Source organism: Pezoporus wallicus, unplaced genomic scaffold (genome assembly GCF_028554395.1).
Source record: "Pezoporus wallicus isolate ANWC-B61680 ecotype Strahan unplaced genomic scaffold, APGP_CSIRO_Pwel_v1 scaffold_7392, whole genome shotgun sequence".
NCBI classification, from domain to species: Eukaryota; Metazoa; Chordata; class Aves; order Psittaciformes; family Psittacidae; genus Pezoporus; species Pezoporus wallicus.
The window spans coordinates 4,583,028-4,603,072 of record NW_026639923.1 but is presented as its reverse complement, the minus strand read 5'-3'; the positions used below and the strand labels follow the sequence as shown (position 1 = coordinate 4,603,072).

Below are 20,045 nucleotides of genomic sequence, written 5' to 3'. Positions count from 1 at the left end.
CAGGAATCGCAGAGGAAACAAGGAAGCCACAGGAGCTATATATATACATGGGCTTTAAAAAGATTATTGAAGACCAATCCTAATAGGTTTCATTTTAATTTAAAGGTTTTCTAACAGTTATTGCACAGGAAGAGAGAAGTACAAATCATCATGACTACTACATGGCTTGTTTTCACACCTAAAAAAACATTGGAGGAGTTAAAAAAGCATGGGAGACGACTTAGGATGGATGGAAGACTAGGATCTGTTTTGCACTATGCCAAACAGATACCATTTAAAAACTTGTGATAGTTTCTACCAAGTTTAATTTACAAATATCCATTCATCTCTACTGTTATTAAGCCAGAAATTTTTAACATAAGCTTCAGAACTTTCAAAGTAGGAAAAAGAAAAAAGCTTCTAAGACAGATTTGTCGTTTGCTAGTTATTTCTCTGTTAAGGAAGAGTTTTGGTACCAGATAAACTGAGGTCACAATGACAAAGGCAGCCCAAATCATTGAAAGCATATAAACTGTGGCTTACAAGGTCAGCCTAATCTACCTACCAAATTCTGGGCAGAATTTATGATTCTAACTGAAAACTATTCACAGTTACCCATTCTTGCTGCAAAAACAGCACTCTCCTGATAGGTGGCAGAACACATACTTCAAGGGCAACTGGTTTGGCTGTTTAATTCATTGCATGCAAATCAACATATTCAGTGAGTCATAGCAATGACACGACTTACAAACAACCTGCCAGAAAAAATATGTATCTTTGTTAATTGTAAAACTCCTCTTTTATTATGTCATGAATACAGTGAATGCATTCCAGGAAGCAAATGACATATACCTGACAGACCAACATTGAAAAGTCATAAACAGAGCACTCAACTAGTCAGGCCATCAGAACTGAACCATCTCCTTAAAACTGATGGGAGCAGGTAGGATGGGAGTTTCTAGGAGACAGAAACTATATTTTAAAGGAAGGAGCTGCTCTGAATAGATAGCAGGACTCAGCAGCCTGTCAAGCAAGACAAAGGCTTCAGAAGCACAGAGACAGGCTGCACAGCCTGGAAACACTTGCAAAGAAATTAAGGACGGGATGTAATGGCTAAATACTGTAACATCCAACTATTTCATAGCTTCTGTGGTTACACAGATTCTAACATCAACATTTGTTCCTTGCTTTTCAGTTGCATTTTTCTTGAACTTAAAACCCCCTTGAGCTCACACCACCAGCAAAAAGAAGATTCCTGAATTCCTAACACCTTCTGCAAATCTGGGAGCATGCTGAAGGGAACCAGAGAAACTTGCTATGCTCTACCCACAGAAACAAATGACCAGTCTACACCAGAACAGCTGAGTAATGGGGTGAGCATTAGTGTAGGTTGCCATGAATTTAGGATAGATGCACTGACGATCAGTCTACAGAGACACTGTGTTTTGAATGAGTAAAATCTCTGAACACCAAATATTACACAGGGAAAAACAAAAGGCTGTAAATGAGAAGTTTGTCAGAATGCAGTCTAAACAACACAGACAGATTCTGATGCTTATCCACATTTGCAAAATCTGACATGTGCATTATCTTATTTCACAGGAAGTCTCTGATGTAATTTAACATACCTGCACAAGTATATTTCATCATTTAATATTTACATACCCCAAATGAAAATGTAATGATCCTATTTACAATTAACATTTTCATATCAAAGCATCTCAATAGTTACACATGTACCAACATATATGCTAACATATATGCCACAAGACGTGGTGTTGAATAGCACAAAACACCATTTTAAACGCAGTAGTCCACAGTAGGCTGGTACTAACATGGAATGCAGGAGTCAGCTGCTGAACATACAACACTAAAAAGAGCCTTTTATGGTAGAAAATTTTTAATTCCTTAGGGAGGCAAAACAGATGGAGGGACATAAAAGATATCATCCATATGAAGGTACATCCCATTCATTCCCATCAGCTGGCACTCAGACATGCAAATGGCTCCTAAACAAATTCAGATCAAGTGTCTGAATTTTGCAGTCTGAATCCATTTTTATTAAATATTACATACATTAAACAAATGAGATGAACTCTTAACCCTCTAAAAGACAACAGTAAACATCTACAAAATAGCAATGAGCTGTCATTGCAGAGTTTCTCAGTAAAAAAGCAAAGTGCATTTCATATTTATAAATCAACTAGAAAAATATATGCTTTATCACTGTAGTTAGGTTAAACTTCATTTTCTTATATGGTACTAGCAAACATTTTTAATCTTTTTAGGACAGGAAACATATAAGAACCTAACAAAATTGCTTAGAAGACTGCCAGTGTCTGGTTATACAACCAAATATAACCAGGCTTTATCAGCAACAAGACATTGCTTATTTGTATGTCTGATGATTTCTCAGCTACCAACTCTAAAGCTTTCTCTACTGCCAACACAAGAAACAATGTGGTGAAATAAGTATAAGCAAACTTCTTTGGCAAAAACGTTCAATCCAAGCCTTTTTTCTGCACTAAGGTTATTTCTTAGACTTCTGACACAAAACTGGCACAAAGAATTCTCTTTCTAGTATCACAGCCACCTGTCCCATCTGTTAGGGATAATGAGCACCAGCAAAGGAGTCTCAAACCAACTGCCAAAAAAGTTATCTTGGCCATACCACTGATTGAAGCAATTATTAGTATGATGCAGCAGAATAGAAGAGAAACAAAAGCTGTGACCCTGCATAACTACTAATTACATTAAAAATACACATACACTTTTAAAATTTGCATTAGTTATATTGAAAAATATCCTCTTACATATGTTTAAACATAAGCCTTTAGTGTTCAGGGCTTGATTTACTTTGAGTCCTACAAAGTCAGCAGCACTTATCTGTAACTTCTTCCAGAAGCTGAGACAACAAAGAATACATCTTCCCTCTTTCTCCTTGAAGCTGTAAGCTTTAAGCACACTCTGAAAGGAAGCAGGCTAGTGGTACCACTCCAAACTTCTTCCATCTTTTCTTCATCTAAAATTTAATCCTACAAGTCAAGCACATGAATAGTTTTAAAAATACAATTCAAAATACATAAACTGCATAGGCTCACCATTACCCTTAGCAAAATGGTAATGGAAAACTAGTATAAATTAACTTGATTAACTTTCAGTTTTCCTTACTTACATGTAAGGAAATATTTAATTTAATCATTCTACAAGTATGTCTTTCTATACACTCTACAAGCAATAGTTTACCTTGGAAGGTTGAAAGACAGAGATGGCCATGGAAAAGTAGCCTCTGTCTCTATATGCCTGTAACAACTTTCTTGCTGCTACAGGGTGATTATATATCTGTATCCTCTCCAAGCACCTCTCTTTAGTGATCAGCCTTTATGTGCTGAATTCTGCACATACCTGACCAGGCTCCAGATTCCATTCTCCAGGAAGAAAGCAAGCATTCTTAACCAGTGGGTCTAAGTATTTTTTCCCTTCTCTTTGAATGACTGGGCAATGATTATAAACCAAAATACAAACCTCAGCTATAGAAATAAGAATTTAAAAACCAGTCTCACTACATCTCTGCCTTACCCAGTTCTTTGATGAGTATCTTGGCAGGCCTAAGTTCTCTAGAGTAACTCTCTGTAGTTGTCTGCATGTCTACCTTTTCCTCCCAAACAGCTCTGTGACAAATGCTTCCGTCTTGCTTAATGCTGAGAAAAGTACTTCCATCCAGCAGTATCTCTTTTCCTGTAATTTTTAAAGCAGGTTGGCTCTGCCAGAGGTTTAGTTTGTCCAGCTGCTTCTCCCACAACTTTGTAACAACAGTTCTGTGTTTGCTGAGACTGTCTTTACTATTTGTGGGGGCTTTTTCAATCAGCCTTGTTCATTTAACTGATAAATCATGCATCCCATGTAACAATAGTTATTACAGCCATTACATCTGGTCCTAACCCTCTCATGTGCTTAGCTGTTTGCTCTTTGAAAGAGCTAAACCATTAATAACTACAAATACACATTTCCCTTCCTACTTTTACGACATAGTTCCTTTGAACTGTTCTTTGTGTACAAAGCTACACTGTGGGCTAGCTCAGCTAAGAGCTAAAATCATTACAAATGTTTTCAACTTTGCAGAAAGTCACTGCTGGAAATTAATATATTTTACATTAGGGTTATGAGATATTATCCTTCTACTGAAATACATAAACTATCACCTATTTGTGGTATTTACCTGAGCATTTTTTAAAAGCCAGAATTGTCCTTTTGGTTTATATACCATTTTTGAAGTAATAACCTGTTTGAAAGAAAAACAAAATCTAAAGAATTACACAGCTTTTCACAGAGACATATAGTGCCTTCGTATCTTTGTTTAGCCATGTACTTGTGTGACAGAAAATCTTTTCATTAAGGAGATATATTGCATTTTAAAGCTTTTTTGCCTGCTATTACTATTGAAATGGTACTTTCTGGTTTTGGATTAGCATTTTGGAAGTGTAACAATGAATGGTAGGATGACACAATTTAACTGTCCTTTACTCCAGTTCTAGGCAGGTATCAGAACTAACTCTGAATTATACCAGAAGCAGCATGGAATGGTGTGCAATCCGAGCTAATTCAGACTGCTGAGATACAGATGGCATGCAGTGCCAGCAGGGCTATGCTGCTTCCAGGAAACTAGCACATTAGAGTCCACTCGCATACCTCTGTCTGGCATCACATTTTACTGTTACCTGTTATACGATGGCTAACGGAAAAGGAAACCTCATGTTGAGGGAGGATGCTGAAGAGAAGATGAGGAAAAGAAAAGAAAGGGAGACAAACCTAAGGAGTGTTGGCACCATGTTCTTATTCTATGCAGAAAGAAGGGAGCTAAAAATTACAGTAAAGAAGGAAAGGGGAAGACACATTGTGCACTCACAGCCCAGAAAGTCAACTGTATCCTTGGCTGGATCAAATGAAGCATAACCAGCAGGTCAAAGGAGGTGACACTCCCCTTCTGTTATCATGAGACCCCACTTGGAGTGCTGTGTGCAGCTCTCGTGTCCTCAACATAAGAAGGATATGGAACTCTTGGAGCAAGTCCAGGCAAGGGCCACGAGGATGATCGGGGGACTGGAGCACCTCCCGTATGAAGACAGGCTGAGAAAGTTGGGGCTGTTCAGCCTGGAGAAGACAAGGCTGCATGGAGACCTCATAGCAGCTTTCCAGGATCTGAAGGGGGCCAACAAGGATGCCAGAGAGGGACTCTTCATCACAGACTGCTGTGATAGGACAAGGGGTAATGGGTTTAAACTTAAACAGGGGAAGTTCAGACTAGTTATAAGGAAGAAGTTCTTTCCTGTGAGGGTGGTGAGGCACTAGAACAAGCTGCCCAAAGAAGTGGTAAATGCTCCATCCACAGCAATGTTCAGGGCCAGGCTGGACAGGGCCTTGAGTGACATGGTCTAGTGTGAGGTGTCCCTGCCCATGGCAGGGGGGTTGGAACTAGGTGATCTTAAGGTCCTTTCCAACCCTAACTATTCTATGATTCTGTAACAGAACAAATTATTCCGGTAGGCTTGAGACTTAACAGAGAAAGGAAAAGGAGAGTCAAATTATTTAGAAAGCAGAAAAAGTCTGAGATTGAGAGATGAGATCTTTCTGAGAAAAATTAATTTGTCAGATGCTTCAGGAAATATAAGAGAAGTGAAGTGGAAGATTTAGGGAATCTTCCCAGGAAAAAGGCTGGTAGAAAATGTACAGGTCTTTAGGGGCAAAAAGAAAGGGAGACTGATGGTAACTTGAAAAGTAAATGGTTTGAGAAGGGATTGTCTGACAACAGAAGAAAGATCTCACACTATTCCATGCAGAGAATATAGCTCTAGCAGACAGAGAATAGACGATGATGCAGTTAGATAAATCAGGATGAGCCCAAAAAGATTTTGGAAAATGAAAGCAATTTGTATTTCTAAGTAAGAAGTCATAAAAAAAAGGAAGAGGTAAAAGATGTTCTAAAGATGTTCTTCTAAAAAGAACATTACATCACAAGAGACAATTTTCTCTTTTAATAATCCATGCAAAGAGAAACATATTGATCTGGCAAATGAGAGAACTAAGGAAGGAGAGGAACAGCTTAATGTAATTTCGCTTTGACGCAAGAAATGGAGGAATAACTGAGAAAACAACAGCCCTGAACTTTAATACGTTAGAATCTGCTCAGATCCTCTACTATGATGGTAGCTAATCGTGTAAAACCTTAAAACTAAGTCCCTCTTCCTTGCATATCATTTCTAAGCCTCAAAAAACCCACTAAAATTGACAGCACAAGGAAAGAAACAGTGACTCCTTTTTAAATATCAGACACAAAGTCATATATTGTTGTCTTCCGTTCATGAAATACAAAAGCAATTACTGAAAAATTCTTAATACCTCAAAGATTTTGCCTGCTTTAAGAAACCTCTAGCTTTTGCTACTTCTTGAGTAAGCTTCTTTAAATCATCTCCTTCAAAGTACGGGAAAACTGGATCCTGAAAACAGAATTAAAATATTCTTCTTTATTTTGCACCTATTTATTATTTTCAATTTCTACCAACTTAATTACCTGAGCCTAAACTGTCAATCTCCCTCCTCCTATCTACTTGCAGAGAAAGTCTTGGTCTTAAAAGGGGAGAGTAGAGCAACTTTGGATTGAACATGGTTCTGTTCACTAACATATTCTTCTGCTCTGGCAATCCCCGAGGTTTCCTGCTGCAGAACTGAAGTGCTACAAACAGTGTAAGGATTTTACAATTACATAAATGAAATACAAGATAGCAAGGCTAAGAAGGCACAGTAAAAGCTAAAGTTAACTTAAAATCCACAGTGTCCAAATGCAAGATTATTATTGGGTTTTTTTGCTTCTCTTTCAAAAACTATGCTGCATTGTGTAATTCTTTCATGGGTTTCATCACCTGGCCAAGGCAGCTAGCAGAGAGGCAAAGCCAGATATTCAAAAGTCTCCTTTCAGTTTCAATGTGAAGTATCTTATGAATCTTCTATTTATTTTTCTCATGATTTTTCCTTTTCAAATGAAGTGTGACTATTAGTAAAGAACTAAGCTGAAATGAAGCAAAACCAAACCCAACAAAACCAATCCATTTAACATACATCTTCATCATCAAACCCCTCTGCCAACATTCTGTGTGCTGCTAATTGTCCATCCACATCTCCAAAACTGCAGTGGTAGCGCCCTCCTGTTTGGGAAGCAAGCTTCTTCAGAAATTCATTAGCTCCTCTGTTAACAACAAAGTACTAAGTTACTAAGGAAAATTATTTCTTTGAAAGCAACAGCAATAGAAGAAGACTTTCTAAGAATTCCTCAAAAAAATATTACACCAAAACAAATGGTTTGGAGGACATGACTATAAACCACTGCATCATTTCTCATTAACAGTTGTTAATGTGGAATACACACTGCTTAGCTGTCGTAACAGGCTATTTTTGGACACAACGTTCAGTGTAGCAATGGAACCAAAATTTAAAGTAAATCAAGAAATCCAGAAGCCAGGCTGGCAGGTGAAGGGCAGTTCATATTTTACATATGGGGAGAAAACTGAAAGCCAGGAGACTCTGCTAAGAGTCACACACTTGTACTGCCATTTATACATCATTATTTTAGAGTCCTGTCTCCCAAGCACTAGCACTGCAAAGTCAAAAATAGTCATACAGCCATTAATTTCAAGTAAGCTGCAAGGACTGATTCCATCCTAAAACGGGACACTAAAATATCCACAATTAACTAGCAGATTTCTTTGGAAAGAAACAGCAAAAGAACAACTTTTCATCAGAAGTGACATGTTTCTCCCTCACTAGCAGATAACCTGAACAGATAGTTACTGGCTACTGACCAGTTAATCAAATGATATGCAAATAAAGAAACCCAAAATATTCATAATTACAATACTTTTAAGTTGATTTTTTCAACTTAGATCCAATAATTCTATGTATCGAGCACTCTACTACATCCCCCTTTAATGGCTTGAAAAATGACAACCATACCGTTCAGTGAACTGAGCATGTTGTCCAGCAGCTTGACAATAAACTAATTCTAAAGTTTTTATTGTTCTTGCAAAGTATCATATACCTGTCTGCACAGTGAAAAGAAATAGTGTGAATTTTAATATCTTGTTTCTTTCTCAATCTTTCAACTTCTGTCAAAATCAGACTGTAACTGGTGTCTGGTTTTCCATCAGTCAATACGTACAGTGCCTCTATACCTTGGAAACTGAGACCCTTCTGAAAAGTAGAAAATAAACTTAAATAATTAGTACATTTATATGAAAAGTTAAGAATGAAAACACTATTCCAATGATTTAGTATTGTTTCATATTTACCACTCGTTAATCAAATGAATGTTGGCTTTTCACTTCATATGGAAAAATAAGGATATAAATTTTAAAAATAACCAAGTAGATAATCTGTAGCATAATGCAATATATTCCTAAGAAAAACATCACCAAAAACTTGAAATAAGCAAATTAACGGGTTTTGGAGAACTGCTAACAGAAGGCTTTAGCGTAACATTTTGTAAGAATTAAAGATGCTCAATGTCTGCAAATCAGGGTCACTGGGAATTGGCCTTTTTGTATTACTGAAAACTGCTACAGTAATTGACTCTGTGAACATTTTTTTAATACAGACATGCCTTACAGTTCTACTTGATTTGATTCATGATGAATTCCATAAAATTTACTCCAAGGGTGTCTGAAAGAAGAACCATGCATTTAAGGCAACATTTTTTTTTATTAACATTTTAAATCTCATGAAATTCGAAGTTATTTCAGTCTCTGTTTTAAATTATTACTACTACTAAATTTCTAAAAGAGAAAAGTTTATTCACCTGTTACTGAAGTTCAAAGATTGTGTACTCAATGCTCATGAAATTCCAGCAAACACCACTTCTTTAAAATCCCCATTTGGCTCATAGCAAGTATCTCACTGCCACAGCTGTGCATTAGCATCACTTTGAGCTATTTTCTCTCTCTAGTATTTGAAAACAAATACTAATGCAACTACTGTTATTTCAAATTTTTCTTAAACTCAGTATGAGTAATGAATTCTAGTATCTACTAGCCTTGAGGACAGAAACAGTGGCTTGATTCTAGATCCATTAATGTTTTGCATGTAAAAATGCTGTATGTTTTGACCAAATAACTTTCCTAAACCATGACCAGTCAGATGAAAGTGTTATATCACTAAGACACAGCGTCTTCGCCAGAATGTAGTATACAATTTACTAACCTGTAAAGCCATAAGGGTGCATGTATTACCATCAGCGTGGAATGTGGACACCCACTGCACAGCACTGTGACATGTTTCGTCAGTTGCCTCTACAAGACACTCCTTCCAAGTCTCTGTATTTTCGGCAAATCTCAGCAAGTTAAACCTAAGGAGAAAGATGGCCCACAACATTAAACCCTAATCAATATTATCAGTCACTTCAGATAAGCCAGTTTTGAAATAAATAAACCAAACAAATTTGCAAACCCACTAGGAAAAAAACAAAACAAAATCAAACACAAAACCCAACCAACTTCTCTTCCCCACAAAACCCAAGAGCCTAATACTGGATTAAAGTCTTCAGCTTTAGGAGAGTCAGAAAGCATATCTCATTCTGCATGAACAGAATATCTATGGGTATTCTGAGCCCAAAGGATGAACAGCATCAGGCAAATGAGGCTCAAATCTTAAAGAGCTCAGAACTGAAAGTTGGTTAAAAAGAACAGAAAGAGCAGTTCATGTCACATGTGTATTATGTACCAACATATCTTAGTTACTTGTATTTTTTCAGTACTGTATTATTTGTTATTAAGTAATCTTATGACATAATAAGTAGTGCAGATTTCAGTCTTTATCAGCAGTTCATCGTACCTGACTTTATTTTTTCTCAGCTGTTCCCAGATAAGGGAGGTAAGTTCTTTCATGATATGTGGCAAATATGGGTCCATGGAACCAGATGTATCAATCAAAATACAGACATTTGCTTCTAAAATGGTACCAAACAATCTTCGGCTTCCTGGGCCAGAACATTAAAACTAATTGTCATTACATAGGCTTATTTTATTGAACATATTATTTTATTGAGCATACTGTAAAATCTTTAGTTTGTAGGGGTTATTCTAGGCATATTTCTACAAAATAAATTCTAATCTGTGTGCAGCTAGGTAGTTCAACAAGCAAGAGAGGGATCAAAATACTTTTCACCAGCAGAGCACATTCTTAGCAAAAGAAACTTTAAAGCTAATTTTGTTTGTTGATGTTATTGTATATATTCCATGGATACAAAGCTTTTGACACCAGGAACCTTAAATTTCTGAACACAACATACAAAAAGGAGAAGTTTATATCATAGCCCTAAGTATTTCACAGCAAGCTTGATGTTTCAGCTACACAGACAATGAATTCTCTTGTGTTCTTGTATTCATAAAAATACATTTTAAAAAGTCAATGAAATGCAAAACCAATTATTTTTATTTATATTTGAGGTCCAGATTTATATTCAGATTTATTGTATGATAAGCAGTAGACAAGAATATTTTATGTATGTTTCAACTGTGCTTTATACACAAGATGCACACTAGTACCTGACAGAAGCCACTGTATTCTTTCTATATATCGCCGCAACACTTTCTCCAGTTGTTCAGTGTAGATTTCCAGTTCTTTAGGTTGAAACTGCAGATGTTTCACAACTCCCTGGAAAAATCAAGATTTGGGGGGTTTGTCTTCACTTCTATGAAAGAGCGTAAAAAAATTTCTGTGACTCTGTTGCTATGTGGGTTTACCCAAATGAGGAAAGCCTTGTTCTCATCTCAGCCAGTTGAGCTGAACAACAAAATTTGACTAGAGAGGTGAGCCAGCTGCATTATCTCTGACATTTTTGTAGGTATAACAGAGCAATAGTATCCTGGACTTAATTTTCTGTGCTTCTCCCCAGGTGGTGCACAAACCCTAACAATGCAACATTTTTCCAGTTTTTACTCACATATAATTTTTAAAAGCTTTACTTAAAATTTTAAAATTGTTTTCCACACTGTATGAAAAGAGGAGATGCATTCTCCAGATTCCATGCATTTTCCACTTCAAACATACTAAATGATCTTTTATTCACCACAAGAAACCTTCTCTAGCTTTCTAACAGAAACATGATTCAGACAGACAACCAGGGAAGAGTGAAGGGAATATCACACTAGCAAGCCACAAATGCTGATCAACATGCATTGTCTTAAACACAAAACCTTTCAATGATGTAGGCAGATGAAGTCTGCAAATGCTTACATCAATTTCCACACTAGGGAAGACTGTGCAGTATTTTGCTGACACTTTCTTGTGCAGCGATGCCACAATTTTCTGACGGTGAGTACAGCCGGGACCAAACAGCAGTTGGGGCAATTCCAGTTTAAGCTTTTTAATACTGTACTTGGATAGCCACTGGTAAGACAAACAGATGAAGCAACTGGTTGCTAGTAAATAGTAAAACAGATTAAGTAACAATACATTGTAAGGAATCACAATTAACGTGTTCACATTAATTCATATGGATAATTCTCAAATGGCATTTCATTAGTAAGGGGCAAAGTACCTCTCTGCTTGAACAGATTTCCTCTTTGTTTGGCAATGTAACAGAGGGAACAGACTTTCCTATGCACATTACCTTTGGATACTTTTGGTATACTGGACCTAGTTAAGAAAATGAAGAAAGCAGTATTGAGAGCTTGAGGTTTAAATCACAGGCCTTTGATTCAGATGTGACTGTGGATTAAAACAAACCAATCAACCAACCCCAGCCCCACAGACAAGCATTTCATACACAGTTCTGCATTTGAAAACAAATGCAAAATTTCTATATATCAAAGTACTTAAAAAAAAAACCTGATTTTTAAAGTCACCTGCAAAAAAATACTCCATAATCATCTGCATCCTTATTTTTCTTTAGAGCAGCTTTGACCACAAGATCTCAAAGGACTTTACAAAAACAAACCAAAATTCCCCAACACATCCCCAGCATTACAATTGCAAGTGTTTCTAAAAACTTCAATTAAATCCCTAATTTAATACTGTGTTTTAAGCAAACCACAAAACAAATCGAAGACAAAAAGCCCCTAATCTATACAGACCTGGTGGAATTTCTGCTTTGGCACTAGTAGGACACCATGCCTGTACTCTTCTGGAAGCATTTCTCTCTGCATCATGGTTGTCTTTAATATACTATAAGCACATATAGTAATAATAATTTTTAGAAAAGGCAATTAAAACGTGTTTCAGTCAAAATGTCATTACTCAGAACTACAACTACCCTTCATTGTTCTGATTCCTGTTTGGCTCTTCTGACAAGTCAGCACTTGCCATGATGACCTGTTTCTTGCTAGGTTAAGTAACTCTAATTGCTCTTGCCAATTTCATCTCCTGCCTTAAAAGTAAAGACTAACATCTCCAGGCAGATGAGTCTGGACCATTTTTGCAACTTGAAGGAGCAGTCTAGTATGGTAATGGCAGTGTTATATAGTTTCTACAGAGTTCTACTGAATATTTGAAATTTAGCTCTGACATCGCTTGTTTTTACTTTAGGTATAGAAATTTCTAGGGTTAACCCTCTAGGGGATAAGCAGTCTGTTAAACAATATGAATACTTGTTTAACCCTATTTTAGGCTCAGACTTTTGCTGTGATAGAGACTTCAAGTAACTGACATCTAATGTAAAATAACATACTATATGTAACAGATTCATAGAAATGTTTGGGTTGGAAGGGACCATCAAATGTCATCTAGTCCAGCTCCCAACATAACATACTATAAAACATAACAAACTAGAAATATCCCCAAACGTCTACAGACAAACCTGTATCAGTTTCCTACAAGTTTAATCCCTGTAAAAAAATGCTACATTGTCACATCTGTGAGTGATTACTTTTTTCCTGCATTTGTGAAGAAGTGTTGAGCATATACTGATCTTGATAAAATAGCATGGAAGACCTGTTTGAGCTTACCTACCAGTTCTTTGACACATGAACATGCCTACATTTAAGGTGTCACTCCCATTTCAAAGATGAGACCTAAAAATTCCAGGTCAAAAGTTAACTACATTCTCTGCAATAGGAAGTTCTTATCTAGTAGTTTCTATACTGAAGTGGTATGCGCTGGCACCGGATATTTGTATATATTACAGATAGCAAAGCTACTCAGAACAGATGCGCACACAGTCAAAATTAACAAGGAAAACATCAGCAAAATCCCAAACTCAGTAATGGAACTCCATGGCAATCAGCACAGCAGGCAGGAAACAAATCCTGAATCCTATTTCTAGTTTTCATGCTGTCTCTCTGTGTGGCCAAAGGCATGCTACTCAGCTGCAGCTGTCTTATCTGGAAATGAGCAGCATACCAAAAAATTCAGTACTTTCTAGAAGGACTTGAAAAATAGATGTAATTCGGTAAAGCACATTTCTGCTTTGTTTTCATTAAACACTAAATATTTGAAGTCAGAAGAGGGATTATTTAGACAATTTTAGACACTGCAATGTTGTTCCATTATAATTAATTATTTAGTGGGAATTAATAAGATGTATTTTTTTGTTTATGTAGCATTTTGAATTTGAATTACAGTGTCAATTCGGGGTACCCTCACAGTGCTGTTTTAATTCCTGCAAATTTTCAGCCTGAGCACTTCTCTCACAAAGCGCAGCATCTGACAGGCAGGTAAGATCTCTAATTAAAACATACAGCATATTAAAAATAGGACCATTTCAAACCATTCTAGCCAGACTGAGGGCTGTGGGTTTAGGAGATGGCAACTTCTGTGGCCTTCTTTTCTCTTTCTTTGTAAGCACATTTGGGTCTCCTTCTGGTATGAATGTATTAACAGACTGATTTACTGAACGTTGCTTTAAGGATTCCACTAGGAATGCACACTGAAATGGAAGTTCACAGCATTTAGTAATTCATATACATGAAATATAAGTCAATAACATTTCAAAGCCAGCCATTCTGTATTTATTACTTTAATAAAAATAAAAAGACCAGAACAAACTGGAAGATGATAAACCAAGAATATGCAATTATTAAATGGCAACAAAATATTTTAAGATCCCATTAAATATCAACCAATTCTTCTTTTTAAACAAAAGATTTCTGTGACTCAGACTTGCATGCAACAAGCCGTATAGACCTCTGGACATAGATCTCGCTGCATATATCTTTCTAACCACACTTTCGTAACGCACAACCACCAAATGGCCAGGCTGGGTACACTGCCTCAGTCACTTTCTCAGATAGCTTTATATAGTATATAAATATAATATATATAGGCATATAATATAGATACGGTCTAGTTCTACACCCCTAGTACATTTAAGAAAGCAATTATTTCGGAATTGAACAAAGGTATTGTGCCACTGATGAACCCTCCCTGAAGTGTGACTTACAGGAACATAATATTTTATGTTTGTTATAGAATATATATAACTTTTTAACATATTTCTTTATATATACATCTGTATACATTTTATATATATACAGTTATAAAGAACAATTCTATTTGAGAAGAATTCATCATAGGATTTGCAACAAAAAGGAGAATCACTTCAACTGTAAGCTCCTTGTATTTGATACGGAATCATGGCCACTCCAACACCCATCACTTCAGTGCCATTGTACAACTGCTTTCTAGGCCATATTTACTCTGTGGTGACTATTCTCACACTCTCAAGCATTCCTGCCCATCTTACAAGGATTTTCATTTTGTCCAATCTTCTGCACTGTCAGCTGAACAAACACTGGTGATTTTTTTCTGAAGAAACAGAGAATTTAAGGAGATATATATAATTCATACCTTTTGGGAGTACTTGCTTGCTTTTTCCATTTCAGACACAATAATAGTGATATCATCACTTTCAAAGATGCCTAATAATCAAATATAAGCTAATCAACTTTTAAGTGTACAAAATATATAATTTTTAAAAATATACATCAATTTGTAAAGCATGCCAAATTATCAATGAAAAGAATCAAAAAGCCTTTGTTTCCTATAAGCCTTTGTTTTCCTGTTAGGTCCAGGCAGTCTGGAACTAACACATTAGCAACTATATTTTAAATGCACATCTTTAAAATATCTAGTGGAATTAAAACATTTTAAAAAAAAATTCAAATTCCTGCATTAAGGCTTTTTTATAATATTCTGCAATACAACTGAAAGCTTCCATCAAACTAGGACCTCTGTTTATATCCCAGTGCTAGTACAATACTACCACATCCTAAAAAAAAGTAAACTACTTGATGGGGGAGGCATTAATAAATATTACTTAACTGATGAAAAAGAAGTATGTGCTGACTTTCCTTTTCACATACCTGCTTCTCCAAACCAATGAAATCTCCCATTGGCTCTCTGTACTATTTCTTTAAAAGCAATTGCAGTTTCAGTTGGGTTAGCATAGCGGGCTGGAATGATCCCATTAGAGTCAACCTCCTCCATTACACTGAACAGACAGACATGAAGCTGTAAATCAAAACCTCTGCAAACCTCAGCCACATAAGCACTGACTGTGTGCTGGAACACAGAGGGGAGGGGAAAAACATTAACACGTTAGTAGTGCTCAGATGTGCTCCCATCTACTTCACTCACTCCTGAACTGACACACAAATACTTGCAACCTGAGCAATTCACTTCAGGAACATACTCTGAGTAGCTGAATGCCTCCTCAATTCATGCATAGACACAAAACCTGTCACTATTACTAATGACAGCACTACTGCAGCCAAGACAGGGTATCTATGGAAATCAAAGACACAGGCCATGGACTTCAAGTAGTAGGGATGCAACTATCCATTTGGCTTTCTGTATGTACCCTTTGTTTTTTTATTATCCACATAGGCTTTTAATGATTTCTTAGGTTTGCCCAGAATTTCCCGAAGTTTGTTAACAAAAGCAAGAGACACACTACTGTGCACACATAGCTACTGCAGATGGATTACCATAGGTTCAGAAACTCTAGGCCACAGAGCACATGCACTATGAACATATATCCAAGCAATGGATTACTGTTATTAAAAATAGGAGCTTTACATAGCGTACTATAAACACCACAGCAGAATTCTTCATGGCTTTGTTTCCATGAGCTATAAGGAAGTAATATCATACGAAAAAAAAAAAAAGAAATCAGAGTTGTTTTTTTTTAAACTCATAAATTTGCAGTGAAATGATGGCCAGAACTGGAGTGGGAAGGGAACCCTAAAAACACCTCTTGAATTTTCTATGACTCACATATTATTAATAATTGCTATAATTCACAGATTATTAATAATTGCTACCTCCAACACTCAAGAAGCAACTGCAGAAATGGAAGTTTAAGATCCTGACAGCTGTGCTGGCTCAGACATTTAAAAAAATATTTGCCAACAAGCTATGATGACTAGAAAAGAAAAAGAAACAAAAAATGGGAACTTACAGAAATGCTGCAAACCCTGTGATAATACTTACTGTTTCCTGATCAGGTATTCCAGTAGTCAGCAGGTAAAGTCCTTGTGATTTGTGTTTATCCTTGTCTTTGAAATCTATTTCCACAGCTCTCCTCAGTGCACTCATGAGATTTCTACTCCCTTTGCACTGCAGGCTTAACACCCACCTAAAAAAAAAAAAAAAGTTTGAAGAATGAAGCAACAAAACCTTTTGTTCCTGCTTAAAGCAATAAAGAGAACTAAAAATCTTAAATACCATTGCTCTGGAGTATAAAATTTTTAACAGAGAGCAAAACTAGATTATAGAATGACCCGAATTATTTGTTCTAGTTTCTGTACTGCCACCATGGACAACTAGGTTCTAAGGTAAGACGGGGACCATAGAGAGGGAAAAATTCTCTCTTATTTTGACGTGGAAATATTGTAATATAGCAGAATTTACAGGAAAGAAAATGAAATGACAGAGGTGTAATGAAACACTGAGGGTGTGACTCCACAAAAAGCAACCTGGGATTTGTTTCCAGTGTATGTTAGAAAAAAATACAGTTTAGCTTTCACATCCCAGTTTGATTTGAATCAGTTTTCAATTCATCATGTCACCTGTGCATCTCACAGAGACACTTCTGTATCTGTGTACATATATATTCTGTATACATAAAGAATACAAACTCACCGAGATATTAAACTTTACAATGTGGTTTTCACAAGAAACCATCATGAATAATCACTGTAGAACAATTCACAGCAACGTATCTTTGTAGTATTTTAAACCTATCAGTTTTCTAAACTGTTCACAAATCCCTTTCTTGGTTCTACCTGCGTCACAGTACCTATGATCACTTAATTCAGATGTATGGGAAAGTTATTTGATCCTACCTCCAAGCCTTTTGTAAGTTTTCTGGTTGGGAAGGAACCAGTTCCAGCTGCCAAGGCACAATATCACTCCCAAATCTTTCATGGAAAAACAACAGCAATTAATTTTCAGATTTTGCTTTAGAACAAGCAAAAAGAAGAAACTGACTTTAAAAGAGAACTCTCATTTGGGGTATTACAAATGTAAAGCTGCCTGATGTTAACTACTTTCTATTTCAAACCATTTAGTTATGCACATTTATCCACCACTCAGGGGCTGTCAGATTTTCAAGGCAGTGGGCCAGACTACATTTTTACTTGAAGAATAGTATCTGAAGTGAGCTAGTAAAAGCTCAGCAGAAGGACTGCAACAAAAAAAACAAAACCCAACCTTCAGATGCTGCCTGTATCCCTCATGAGGTAAGGGCTTTGTTCTCCCACCAGGTTTGGAACTCCCATGAGCTGCTGTCTCTTCCTTTTACCTGTCAGTCATAAACCTGTCCAGCTGCTGTTCAGCAACTGTGCCATATGTTTCTGACTCCCAATGTCCCGTACAGAATTTTAGTACTATTATATAATAGAAAGTATTGGAGTTACTGTAAAATGTAAACAGTGTTCTCAGTTACAGCACCTGAGATAACAAAATCCTCTTCCAATGAAAACTTAACATGTTAATTAATGCCATTGTTATGAACAAAATAGCAGGATAAAAAACTGTAACACATATGACACGATCAGTTCCAGTGAGCATCACCCAAACCAGTGATTTTTAATTACTAATCTGGTTTCTGTACATTTGATCCATACACTTTACCAGTAACGACAAACCAGTGCTACTCTTACTGACTCTTCATCATAAAATGTTCAATACAATTAAAAAATCTAAAATATGTCCATTAGCAAGTACAATCTTTCAGCATACTTCTTTCATTGCCACGTGTTACAATTATTCCAAAAGAACCTTAAACAGTTGCTTACGCTATAATATTGAAGCAATCCTTATTTGACATTTGTTCTTCAAGTAAAAGTCGCAAAGAATGTTGGATATGGATGACATACAGAGAGCTTGTCACTGATACATCAACAAGTATAACCACCCTAGATAAGAAATATGTTATTCATCAAAGAAAAAGAACAAATCTTAATTACACATTCTTACCATCCCTGTACTCTAACTTGCCAGAGAAAGTATTTTTTAGCTATGTATCAAAACGCATAAACACTGAATCTGTATTAAAAAAAAAAAATCTGCAAAACATGAGGTGAGAATTAAAAAACATTAGTAACAATAATGGAAAATTCTGAGGGTGGTGAGGCCCTGGCACAGGCTGCCCAGAAAAGTTGTGGCTGCCCCATTCCTGGCAGTGTTCAAGGACAGGTTGGACAGGGTTTTGAGCAACCTGGTCTAGTGAAAGGTGTTCCAGCCTGTGACAGGGGTTGGAACCATATGAGCTTTAAGGTCCCTTCCAACCCAAACCATTGTATGGGTTTATGTTTCCTAAGCTATGCAACAATCAGGGTACCAGCACATGTAGTGCCATAATGGCTACTGAACCCTAAACATGTCCACTTTCTTCTCTATACTTGGAATATTCAAAACACTCCTGAAAAGCATGGATGACTCTCATGAGTTCTTATTAGAAAATGAGCTTCAACGTACCAACTACTTGCTTTGTCAGTACAGAAAAACTCTTTGCATAAATACTAACACCATGGGTTTCAAAAGCTGACTGTAAACACTACCTTTTGCCAACAGGTTCTGTTCATGTGAGATTTATGATAGAACATTCCTCAAGGGCTTACTTGCTAGATAACTCAAACTTGAGAATCTCAACCTGTCAAATGGAAATTGCCATTTTGTGTTGACCAATAATCACTGGATTCTTTACATTCACAGATCATCACAAAAGCTGAATATCAATATTTGTTTTCAGAAGTGGACTGCTTACACTGATTATATCTGCAACCACTGTCTTTACATCTTAACTGGTTTCTGCCCTGTGTTCCTTGGTGCTGACTTACGCGTAAAGGAAAGGCTGGACACTAGAACCATATACAAAGAAAGGACTATCAAAGTACAATACCTCCTTTCACAAACACTTCCCCATATTCTTCTGCTAGCAACAGATAGCCAGTCAATTCTTTTCTCATAGATTCTTACCATTTTAACAAGGAGTTTCTATGGATTAAATACAGAAAATTTAAGATAAAAACAAAAAGTTCAATAAGTCTTTTATTACCGAATGCAATGTGGCATTGACTTATAACATGTAGCATGTCATGTAACATGACAGCATAGTAATGAAAAAATAAATGATTTTCATTCATTTTGACAGCAACATTTAATTTTTTGTAAAGATAATATAGTCCATAAGAACATACAATGACAGAAAAGCAACAAAGGGTCTAAAGGTCTTTTTTGCAAGCTTATCATTTTTTTCAATAGCATTTTTAGGCAGTGTTCATAACAAAACACATAATTTAAAATAAACACAGTATTTTCATACACATATTATTCTTTAACACAGTATCAATTTGAAGACATTAAGGCAATTTGTCCAAATCCTACAGAACATGACCTTTGCAAGCTTATGTATGAGGGCAAATCAAGCTAGAAAAGGACACTGAATTCAGTAATAAAGCTACAAGACAGCATACTTTTGGAGCACAGAACACAAGCATCTGATCAAGGAGCCAGAAGCTGCTTCCACGTCAGCTTGTTAAACTTTACACTCTCCTTTTTGACCCAACTATAGAACTCTA

General features: G+C 36.4%; 1 protein-coding gene across 3 annotated transcripts in view; it reads right to left on the bottom strand.

Annotated features, from left to right (window-relative positions):
- Nucleotides 1–2,819: 2,819 nt before the first annotated feature.
- Nucleotides 2,820–20,045, bottom strand: part of VWA3A (von Willebrand factor A domain containing 3A) — a 28,304-nt gene continuing 11,078 nt past the window's right edge. Inside the window, exons 13-30 of one of the 3 annotated variants that reach the window (XM_057416855.1) lie at nt 19,367–19,461; nt 18,261–18,380; nt 17,307–17,381; nt 16,453–16,597; nt 15,324–15,522; nt 14,809–14,879; nt 13,730–13,888; nt 12,099–12,189; nt 11,564–11,661; nt 11,260–11,412; nt 10,563–10,677; nt 9,856–10,000; nt 9,226–9,370; nt 8,069–8,220; nt 7,093–7,219; nt 6,376–6,473; nt 4,199–4,261; nt 2,820–3,014 (exon numbers count right to left, since the gene is read on the bottom strand). In XM_057416855.1, the coding sequence (XP_057272838.1) occupies nt 4,210–4,261; nt 6,376–6,473; nt 7,093–7,219; nt 8,069–8,220; nt 9,226–9,370; nt 9,856–10,000; nt 10,563–10,677; nt 11,260–11,412; nt 11,564–11,661; nt 12,099–12,189; nt 13,730–13,888; nt 14,809–14,879; nt 15,324–15,522; nt 16,453–16,597; nt 17,307–17,381; nt 18,261–18,380; nt 19,367–19,461 (2,040 nt within the window). In that variant the 3' untranslated portion in view covers nt 2,820–3,014; nt 4,199–4,209. The remainder of the gene's footprint in view (nt 3,015–4,198; nt 4,262–6,375; nt 6,474–7,092; nt 7,220–8,068; nt 8,221–9,225; nt 9,371–9,855; nt 10,001–10,562; nt 10,678–11,259; nt 11,413–11,563; nt 11,662–12,098; nt 12,190–13,729; nt 13,889–14,808; nt 14,880–15,323; nt 15,523–16,452; nt 16,598–17,306; nt 17,382–18,260; nt 18,381–19,366; nt 19,462–20,045) is intronic. The other 2 variants (XM_057416856.1, XM_057416857.1) reach the window with 2 other exon arrangements.